At 40.8% G+C, this 11582-nt stretch overlaps 1 protein-coding gene across 1 annotated transcript in view; it reads right to left on the reverse strand.

The window, feature by feature from the left end:
* Positions 1 to 11582, reverse strand: part of BTAF1 (B-TFIID TATA-box binding protein associated factor 1) — a gene marked incomplete at its 5' end in the record, with an annotated part of 102065 nt that overhangs the window by 35426 nt on the left and 55057 nt on the right. Inside the window, 6 exons of the mRNA XM_019502120.1 lie at positions 474 to 622; positions 6794 to 6995; positions 8011 to 8120; positions 8200 to 8353; positions 9236 to 9426; positions 10553 to 10979. Coding sequence (XP_019357665.1) covers positions 474 to 622; positions 6794 to 6995; positions 8011 to 8120; positions 8200 to 8353; positions 9236 to 9426; positions 10553 to 10979 — 1233 coding nt within the window. The remainder of the gene's footprint in view (positions 1 to 473; positions 623 to 6793; positions 6996 to 8010; positions 8121 to 8199; positions 8354 to 9235; positions 9427 to 10552; positions 10980 to 11582) is intronic.

Here is an 11582-nt window from a genome sequence, read left to right on the forward strand (position 1 = left end):
ATGCATGTAAAATAAATGAATTAAAATTAGAAATACCCATTTCTAATGGCTACATATAAAGCAATAGGATATATGCACTGAAAAAAAAAATCACAGTAGAATTACTTTTTCAGATGTTAATTTAGCAGGGTTGAAGCTCTGTTTGACAAGATGTGAGCAAGAAATTGGAAAGAGTAGTGATCTACATAAAACATCTTTCCTTAAGAAAGTAGTTCTGTATTACTCCATGGAAATAGCTGAATTAATGTTGCAAACAATACACTGGAATAAAAACAGACTATTTTAGCAGGAAAAAAGTTCACAGTCAACTTCATTTTATCCTAGCATACACAAGTATACCTCATGTTAACTTTGATGGAGACTGAAGGCTGAGTTGGTCTCTTAGATTCTATTTAAGTTGTCTGTTTTGGGTTAGTGAAAAGTAAATGGCTAAGGAGGAGACATTTGTTCAAATAATTGTAAATCCAACTTACCTCAAGTGGCATTAGTCTAATTAGTGTTGCAAAGCACTGAGTAGCCATGAAACGTACACTGTCCGTCTGATCACTCATTCTACCCAGAACTGGGACCACTAGGAGAACAATATATGGAACAATACCAACATCTAGCTGTTCCATTACACCTGGATTAATTATTAAGGAAACTTATTTTTACTCGTTCAGAACCTACTTTACGTTAAAATACAACGTTGTAGTTATGGCTGCGAGTAATATTTTAACTAGTCATACCAAGCAGAATACGAAAAAGTGCACTAGCATCAAAAGCAAAAGCAGAAATCTTATCCAGGCATATAGCTGGAGGATGCCTAAAGGGATCCACACTAATGCTTGCAGCCCTAGATGACCTAAGCACATATAGCAGTATGGACAAATACACAATACCAATGTAAGTTACACTGAGATATGTGAATACTTATAAATTACACCAGGATCAGAATAGAAAAGCATGCAAAGGAGCAGACCTAGCTATTTTTGTACCCTGCAGCTGGGGGAAGCCAGCGAAGGCTAGGACCAGGCAGGGCAGCAATCATGAGGCTGGGGTGGTAGCCCCTGCAGGGGCCATTTGGCCCCTGTAGGGGGGCTGTTACCCCTGGTGGGGGGCAGCAAAACATATAGGCATTTAGAATTGATTTTATGATGATGAGAGACACTGCTAGGCGTCCAAATTGCTTTAACACTGTAGATATATCAATAAAACATGCCCAACTGATCGCTGTCTCTCTGTCTCACTCTATATATAGTGGTCATGTAGTCATAGAATCATAGGGCTGGAAGGGACCCAGAAGGATCATTGGGTCCAGCCCCCTGCATGAGCAGGTAAGACATCTGGGGTCAGACAACTCCAGCCAGATGACTGTCCAGGCTTCTCTTGTACCCTAGAGGTCTTCATGACTGCACCACCTCTTGGGCAGAGCTTGTTTCATAGTCTGGATACCCTAGTTCTAAAGAAGTTTTTCCTAATGTTCAGCCTGAAACTATCTTGCAGGAGTTTGTGGCCATCGTTTCTAGTTTTCCCCCACGGCGCCTTGGTGAACAGTTGTTCACTGAGCCCCTGATGTACGCCTCTGATATAGCAGTAAGCCGCAATCAGGTCCCCTCTCAGGATTCTTTAGGCTGAAGAGCCCGAGATCCCTCAGTCTCACCTTGTATGGCTTGCCACCCAAGTCCCTGATAATACAGGTTGCCCTTCTTTGGACCCTCTCGAGCACATCCTTGTTGAAGTGCGGCACCCAGAACTGGACACAATACTCCAGCTGTGGCTGCACCCATGTTGAGTAAAGCAGGAGAATCACTTCTTTGGATTTACTGGAGATGCATTGATTGATGCATGCCAGAGTTTTATAGGCCCTAGCAGCTACTGCATCACACTGCCGGCTCATATTCATGCTGGGGTCTGTTGTTACCTCCAGATCTCTTTCATTTGTAGTGCTGGTCAGGTTAGCAATGCCCAGCCTGTAGGTATGCTGGGGGTTCTTCCTTCCTAGATGCAGCATGTTGCACTTCTCTACGTTGAACCTCATTTGGTTCTGTTCTGCCCAATATGCCAGCCTGTCTAGGTCTGCTTGTATCTGCAGCCTACCTACGGTCGTGTCCTCACAACCCTGTATCTTGGTGTTGTCCGTGAACTGGGCCAATCGGCTTTTCACCCTTCATCCAAGTCATTGATGAAGATACTGAATAGCAATGGGCCAAGTACCGACCCCTGGGGTATGCCATTGCCCACATCTCGCCAGGGCGACACCGATCCATTCATCTGGACTCTCTGCATCCTACCCCGCAACCAGTTTCACACCCACTTGATGGTCCTGCAGTTGAGCCCAATATCTCCCAGTTTTCTGATCAGTACCTCGTGGGATACTAAGTCAAAGGCTTTCTGGAAGTCAAGGTATATGATGTCCACTGCTTTTGTCTCGCCCAGGTGACAAGTCACCTGGTCATAGAAAGAAATTAGGTTGGTCAAACAAGACCTGCCAGCAACAAAGCCACGCTGGCTGTCATTCAGTATTGTGCCTTCTGCAAGTTTGTCACATATAGTCTCTTTGATGAATGTTTCTAGGATTTTCCCTAGATGTTAAGCTAATTGGCCTGTAGTTTCCCAGGTCTTCACGCTTCCCCTTCTTGATGCTGGGCATAACACTGGCCCTCTTCCAGTCCTCTGGGATTTCTCCAGAGGCTCATGATTTTTGAAAGATCTTTGCCAGGGGCTCTGCGATTAGTTTGGCCAACTCTTGAAGCACTCTTGGGTGGAGTTCATCTGGTCCTGCTGATTTACACACGTCTGATTTCTTTAACTGATCACACACCCATTCTGTGGCTATGGTGGGAACAGTGTCAATCCCACCCTGCACGCTCTGTACCCTACCTGGCATGTTGGTCCCCTTGGTCTTGTGAACGACTGAGGCAAAGTAGTCATTTAGGAGTTCTGTTTTTTCCTAAGTGGAAGTAGCCAGGTATCCTGAGGCACTATGCAGCGGCCCCACACTCCCACTAGTTTTTTTTCTTTTACTCCCCATGTAGCTAAAGAAGGACTCCTTGTCCTTGATTCTTGTAGCTAGTTTTAGTTCAGTTTCTACCTTAGCTTGCCTAATCTGGTTTTTACAAGTGAGGGTCATTGTCAAGTAGTCTTCCTTAGAGGCTGTCGCAAGCTTCCATTGTTTGTACGCCTCTTTCTTTTTCTATAGGAGGACTACAACTTCCCTGCTTAGCCAAGAGGGGTTTTTTGTTTTTGTTTTTTTACCCTTCTGCTACTTTTCCTCCATAAGGGAATGGGGATGGTCTTTTGTTCTAATTGTGGAGGAATATGGATTTCAGAGTATTTTACAGAGTGACTTCGGGATTTTTTTTTTTTTTAAAATCAGTGATTTTTCAGTTTTCCAATAGGGAACACCAGAATTCCTGCTAGGGAGGCCAGTGACAGGACCCTGCCTGCTCAGAGCTGGCATCTTGGACCAAGCTGGCTGTGGCTGGCCAACTGGGGCCAGGAGAACATGCTTTGACAGTTCAAAGCAGGCCATCACACCTGGGACATATTCCGGCGATATCCGCCCAAATGGCTGGGCAGGGGGCACACATGGCAGTAGTGCCGCACGAAGGCCAATCCTGCAGCCACAGCCCGCTGGCAGCTGGTCCAGAGGGGGACCAGAGGGGCAGATGCCTCTATTGGCTGTGCAGTCCCCATCCGGGTCTGGCAGGTGTGCAGCAGGTCATAGCCAGGCAGCAGTCCCCACTGCCAGACTGCTGCAGTGGGTAAAGGGAGCAGGGAACTCTCAGGGCTGCTTCAGCAGTCCAGCAGGCACAAGGGGTAGTGTCGCCAGGTACCAACTGGCTGGGCCCCAGAAGCTCCTGAGAGTGAGCAGTCCTGAGCTACTTGCCAGGGCAGCTTTTTATACTGATTGGGCCAGGACAGGTGCTGGCTCTGGGCTCTAGCTCCCCCCAGCTGCAGATGTGGGAAGAGCCAGGCAGGGTTATTTTGCCTCAAGTGGCACAATTTGCTACACAAAGTGCATGTCCGAGCACTTGCACCGAGGCAAAAAGCCCCAGATCAAATTTTCACCGCTTCTATTTGAACTGCCGCAAGTGCACATGCTTGCATGTGTGGACATGCTCTATGAGGGGGAAAAGAAAGCTGCATCTTAGATTCAAGTACTGGCCTGGGGCAGTCAGCAGCTAAGCTCCAGCTTCAGCCTGGGCTCAGAACTGAAGCTGAAGCATAGCCACCAGCTGTCCTGGGACTGGGTGGCTCATATGGAGGGGGAGGGGACACATGACCAGGGGAGTGTAGGAGAAACTACAGTGGTGGGTGGAAGGAGGAAGAGGAAAGAGTATGCAGGATGGGCAAGTGGCAGGGGTCTGCCCCTGCACTGTGGGGTGGAACCAATTTAAAGATACCCTCCCCAAATAATTAGATTCTGTTCTGTAGTTTTTCAAGTATAGATTCTAATTAATTAGGGAGTCATCTTAAATATAGTGTTCCAAAATGGATATATGCAGACAACCTGTAAATTGGTGCAACTTGTACCTGTAGAATTGCACAGCTCATTTTTTCAAGGTCACTTCTCCATCACATTGGGCAAATCTACCCCAGTTGTCTGCCCACTTTAAAAACAAAAAGCCAGGCAACTAGCTGTAGTACCAAATGAACGAGCTTCATTTGTCAATGTCCTGAGTCACTCGTGCATCAAAGGTTTCCCTGCCAGGGGAATCTGGTTATTTAGCCAAAGGAACCCAAAGAAATCAGAGAAAAGCAATGCACTTCTAAAACAGACTATTTCAAAAAGCTTTTCCTCAGCAAAAAGTAAACATTACGGTAACATTTTAAGTAAAATTTCAGTTCTCATTAGAAGTTACTGTGGCAAACTTGGAGACTAAGAATGAACACGAGGGATTTTATTTAGTCCCTGAAATGGACACCTTCATAAAACCTAGGCTATAAAGTAGTCCTGCTAACCAATATTTTTTAAAATTTACCTTAAGTAACACAAAAAAATTCTGACTAGATGCACAAGGGGACATTTGTTTCACCATATTAGCTGTTTCCATTCCCTCTTTAAGAAACTGCACAAATCTGAGATTTAATACATAATTAGGGATGAACTAGCATAAGAGTATTGCCAGAAATCTTGAGGTCTTATCACACTGCCTGCAGCATCTGCTACAATGCATGTTATTACTAAGTGCTGCATAACTCAGATATTGAAATGAACTAAGACCAAAAACGGAAGAAAATGTCAGGCAGAAAATACGGTGGGTAGATGCAATTACATTCCACTAAAGCTCACTAGTTTAAAATTTTACATTCTAATCCCAACTAGTAAAAGTAACATGTCATTATAATGGCTAATGGTTTCCCTTCTGTTTCAGATTCATGAATTAGCATTAGCGCATTTGCTGTGCTACATTAGATGTAGTTAAATCAATAAAAAGTACTTTCAATCATCTATAAGTGAAATATTTCTTAGCTCTGAAGAGTTGTGGTAACTGTTCATGATGTTTTAATACAATTGTTAAACTCTTTAAAGGTAAAGACAAATGGTTAACAAAAAGATGCACATTCTTTCACTAGTCAGCTAAGCAAATTTAATTTGGTTATATTAAAGTTACTCTCTTAAACAGCAAAAAAGTATTGCACATTTTTCTTTGATTTCATGAGTTAAGTACTGTGTCCTTTTGGTCCACATTCTGCTGTAACTACAGTTTCTACTTTTTAAGGAATAATGTACATATTTGTTCATTTAAAAAAATGATAATATCAGAGATGCCAGCTAGGCAGGTACCTCAAGACAGTCATGCAGCATGGGATATTTGAATTCCTGGTATATCTTCTACTTAACACAGTACTTCAACATTCTGGATCCTATCAGCAGGATATAGTCTAAAAGGCCAGTACCAGATGCTGCAGAACAGTAATGAAATAACTTACTTGCAGTTATATTTCTTCCTTATTTTAAGTAGTAAGTAACTGGCTCGTGTCAATGTTATAACTTACACAATGTTTATCTCACCTTTATCCAACTTTTGTAACTATGGGCCTCAATAGTTAGGAGTAGTAAATGCCACAAATTCACTACATGCTATGCAATTCCCTTTTATCTAGGGACGTGGCTTGTGAACACTGCAATGCTGAGGTGCATGGACTATCCCATGCAAGCATGAGGGGCTCCCCCGTGGACCTGGAAGTGGACCGGAAGTACTTATGGTCCACTTCCGGGTTTGCCACCAAGCACATGGAAGGGCCCCCTGCCCTCCTGTGGGATGCTCCATCTGCCCCAGCATTGCAGCATTCACAAGCTGCACTGGTACCCTGTGGTACGTAGAAAAAAACATGTAAAGCTGTGTCTGTGTCCCAATCACTGATTCTCTGACTCAGCATTGACTCTTTAGATTTGGCCAAATCAAATCAGGGACAGTGACCCGAATCAACGAATTGAATCACTGCTCCCGATTCGGGGTGAATCTGAATCATATGGGGCTCACTTTGCACATGCCTACTTTTATCCGTCTTTAAAATATATTGCCTTTATATTTTTTGGACATCCATTTACTCATTTATTTAAGGGCAATTCTGCAATTCTCTTTCATGTTCTCACTACCAAAGCTTCACCCAATCAACTTCTTCAATAAAGACAACTGATTTAATCTTACAGGAAGCCTAGTCAATATCTTCCCCTAATTATTCCCTAAATCACACAATGAAGAACAGACTTCTAAATGTTATTAAAATAAACAAAAAACAAAAAACAAACAAACAAACAAACAAAACCAACACACAAAAAAACCCACACAAGCAAGGATACAGGCAAGTGCTTCAATTGCACCCTCTTGTTTGGTGTTGTCATCTATTGCTCCCAGCCATGGAAGAACCTTTTCTAAAAAAATATTCATGGTTTCCATGGTAGCTATTTTGCTCATGACACCTACACAACGAGCAGCCATGTGTCTCACTGCAGTACTGGGATGCTGAAGACACATGTAAAGATGAGGCAAATGTTGTATCAGCTGGAAAGAAAAAAAAATAGAGCTCAATATTTATTAAGTGCCAATTATTTAATGATTTTATTTTAAAATGAATATTTTCTATTTCACCATTTTTGGTACCTTAGTCAATGTAATAAAATGCTTAAAACTGTAATCTACTTTTTCTCACTGAAGAGTGTTTCAGGAGAGAGAAAAAGACTGCCCACACAAGTCTAATATAAGCCTTTAATTTTCTGGGACATAAAACAAGTGATATTCTTCAACACAGAAAAATTTCAAATAAGAAAGATATATCTATGAAGGTTTTAATCAGATTTTAAAATTAAAGCAGATCTTTATCATTAGGATTTTAGGAAATACTTTTTTCATCTTGAAACATACCATTTTAATCAGAGCTGCAAGCCACTTGTATTTTTTTAAGAATCATGATGTTTAAATATTGAAAAACTGAGTCCAACTCAGGATTTTGTTTTTGAATTTTCTGACCTCTATTTAGAACCGTCTTCAAAATTAGACAATCTTGTATACCAACTTACTACACAAGGAAACACTGGTTACCTCCAATCCACGCAAGGTAGTAAAGATTGCTTTACATTCCTGAGCAAACTACAGCAATTGCTTATACAGAAATTTAATATTTGACAAATATTTACAATATGCTTTTTATCTCGGCTTTAATAGCAAACAAGAGATGGACCCAAATGACCAGCTACCTTCTACAAATGAAAGCTGTTAATTCTATTGTTCTTGGTATCACACTTGGTATTTACAATATAAATACATTTATGTCTGTTTATCTTCAGGATACAGAACAGACAGAGTCAAATTTACCCTTATTTGTAAATATAATTTATTATTTCTAGATTGTATTAAATGTAGCTGGTACTACCTGAAAAATCAAGCTCCTTTTACTAATGAAAAAAGGCTGTCTCATTTGGTAAGGAGACTGGTATAAACTATTTGAAGGCGTAGATAAAGTGATGGAATGGAAGTGGTGTGTTTGATCACAAAACTGCTTTGGCATATTATACTCTACCAAAGGGTGGAGCTGAACATCCATGGAAGCTGCTGTTGTTTCAAAAACTTGTAGGGAATTCACCACCTCTTGGGCAGAAGCATCTCCTTTTTCCAATAAAGACTTTCGATCTGTTACAAAAATTAAATTATGTTTACTTTGACATTAACATACATTTTAACTTGAAATCATAACACAAAATGTACATACCAAAGTTATCTGTGTTAATATTGATCCTTAATGGACCAACCATAGCATCCCAGAGATGTGGCAATCCTGTTGCCATTTCAGCACCAAAATGTTTAGCTATAGTAGACAAGGCAAACTCAGCTCCTCTCCTCTGCACAACATATGGTTTCTGAGCCTAAAATAAACACGATTCAGAGAATAAGTTTAGGAAAAGATTTACTTCATTTTTAAATTTGTTACATTCAAACAAGTCTTGTTGTTAAATCTATAAAGTTGACCAAAAATAAGAATTTTGCATATGACACCAAGCTGGGGGGGAGCAGGGCTAGAATTCAACGGGACCTCAACAAATTGGAGGACTGGACCAAAAGAAGTCTCATAGGCTGCATCCAGATGAGCAGGGATGTGTGGTATGTGGCACTGCAGGCCTGTCTGTGGCACCACACACCACAAATGCAGGAGTTCCCTGTGCAGAGCTGAGGGGTTTTAATGACCCAGGAAGATCCTGGGTTCAAAAAACCTGCACCTTAAAAAAAAAAGCAGGGCAGTGTACATGGCAGCAGTATGCACCGCTCAAAACTAGAGCCTGGCCTCTGGACCCATGCTGTGGTTGCTGGCCAGGCTCCCAGCTGTAGGAGCACCACAGCTGCAGTCCCCAAGGCCTCCAGAACTCCAGGTAAGGCCCCAGCCTCCTTTTCCCAACCCAGGGTAACCTGCTGTGCGCCAGAAGGTGCATAGTACAGGCATTCCCCAGGGACAAGCAGCAGTGGCACAAGGTGTACTGATTGATTCCTTCCCTACTTACATTATTAGCTAATATCAGCACTGTATTAAATGTTTTCCCACATAAAATGTGAAATAATTAGATATCATATGAATATTTCATTGTTCTTAAGTTTATCCTGCTTGTAACACAAAAATTAACCTGAACTCATTTTTTCCCCCAAGAGAAACTACTGAGCTATCCTTGATGTAACCTCATCTACAACACAGTCAGGCTGAGAAAATATTAAGATTGTTAAGGAACAGTTATCAGGAATAAAAACCTCTGATTTACCTCATCAAGTTCTGTAGGGATGTTTCCACTGCTGCCAGTAGGAAGGTCTGGAATTTGGGCTTTTGGAGCCTTTGGTGTAGGACCTCGCCTACTTGTGATGGCAAAAGCAGCTTTTTGATGTCTGTACAGTGTTATTATTCCTCTGTGCTTGGTAACAGTATGATGCATCCCATCTCTATCAGAGTTGGGTCCTACTATAAAAGAACAAGGTTGACAATTTACTTTAAAACTGAGTATCAAAAGGTAGGTGGGTCTTAGTAACAACAGCCTATTATACGTCTACATCTGTCGATTGATATTAGAAAGAGTACCTTCATTATGCTGATTTTATAAATGGGAAACAAACTCATTGGACTCAACTTGCCAAGATCACTCAAAGTTGGTGACAGAGCCAAGTATGTTACCCATGTCCTCCTGGTTCCCAAATGAGTGCTCAACCTACTGGTTCACAGTGAGAAACACTAGAAACAAGCAAGTGTCTTGTCATAATTTTTAAGACTTTTTTCTTTTTTTCTTCATTTTTTTTAAAGTCTCATATTTTATTTAAGTTTTATGCTACACCCTTTGCATTATTTACTTTAAAATTTAAGGTGCAAAATTATATCTGTTAAATAGTAAAAGCAATATTAAAATACCACTTAGCCCTAATTTTAGGTTTGATCAAATAAAAAAGTATATGTATAACATGTTTCCTGGAATTGCCTAGAATACCTTGTATTCTAATAGTGCAAAAGGAACAAATGTGCAAGTTAAATATCATAGCAGATTATATTTGAAAATAAATTTTAATATTCACATGGATCTATTTCTAAGCAATGGTAACTGAACATCCATTTCAAGGTCAGGTTTGTAGGGTCTGCGTTTGTTCTGTAACATTTTTTTACGTTGTCGTCTTATGATTAGGGCTGCAGAATTACCCTATGCCACACCAGTGTCAGGTAAAACTGTACCAAAATATAGCAATAATATTTTTTAGTTGAACACTAAAAACAGAACTTATTTCTGCATATCATTAGTACTACAGAGCATGTCAATGTAAAACCACACCACAGGAGTACTATTTACTGCATTTTAAGAGTAATCAGACAAAAACTTTCAAAACATTAATTTTAAAAAAATCCTTAAAATTACTCTGTTCATAGACATGAATAGATGTAGAACTGTACACAATCTTTACTAACTGCTAATTTCTCAAACATTTAAATATAAAAAACATGCACCACTGAAGTAGAAGATTCATGCCAACATTTGTACTTACGTATTTCTATAGTACAGCTAGACAATTATTTTCAGAGCCAACACATAGACATGGTTTACCTTTAGAATTTTCCTGGCTGCTTTGAGGTTGTGCAGGACATGCTGCTAAAGGTGTAAGATGTGGGTCCACACAAAGTGAGCTGCAGAGGTTTTTTATAATCTTTGAATTGGGGCAGGGAGATCTTGGTGTACATTGCTGAAGTAACTTGGCTATACATAGAGCTGCATAGTTTTGTACCAGTGTATTTTCTTCTTTTTTGACAGCTTCCATCAAAGGTTTTATAACAGGATTTAGTTTTTCTGGCAATTGTTGCAAGCTCACAACAGCACAGGCAGTGAAAGTATGGACTCGCAAATGTAACACTTGCCATTCCTGATTTGTTTCTGTAACAGTCATTTGGACTTGTTGTCTTTTGCTGTCTAACTGTTGTAAAACTTTACTATTCAAAGTAAAGGGAGATGTAACTTCATTGAAAACAGCAGTAACCTAGTTTAAAAAAAGTTAAAGCAAATTACTTATAGCAAAGCAGATCACTTAAAAGCTGCAGTTAGAAGAATTCTGGAAATCTCTTAAACAAAGAGCAAATTTACACCAACAAAAAATGGCTTCAAATATCCCCAAACCACTTGTGAATTTGGGCTGAATGCATCAAGTAGTTTAATCTGACCCCTTCTCCCGCCATGACATTTTCAGGCCTAGATTTGTAATACTACAGGGGGGTGAGGATTCAGTGGGGGAGGGCACTCTGCTGTTCTTGGTAAATGGTACCCATGCACTGTGATTTCCCACTGTGCACTCAGCTGTTTTCTTCCATTTGATAGATTTCATGTTTTGAGAGCTTTGTTTTGTGCTCATCTCATCACCAGTTTAACTTCCCACTTTCCAAGTACTTCGCATTAAATCGTCTATCATTCCACTTCTGTGTATTCAATCCCACATGAACCTTTCCCCTTGCTTTTCAAGTCTAACTGACAGAACCTCTCACCTCGCTCTTCATCCACCTCGGGGACAGTACCAAAAGGATTCTTCCCAACTCCAAAGCCTAACAAAGTACAGTGGAGTTGCAACTTACGTGGGGGGGGGGGGGGG

The sequence above is a fragment of the Gavialis gangeticus genome, unplaced genomic scaffold (genome assembly GCF_001723915.1).
Source record: "Gavialis gangeticus isolate Ggan-Ray unplaced genomic scaffold, GavGan_comp1, whole genome shotgun sequence".
Taxonomy (NCBI): domain Eukaryota; kingdom Metazoa; phylum Chordata; order Crocodylia; family Gavialidae; genus Gavialis; species Gavialis gangeticus.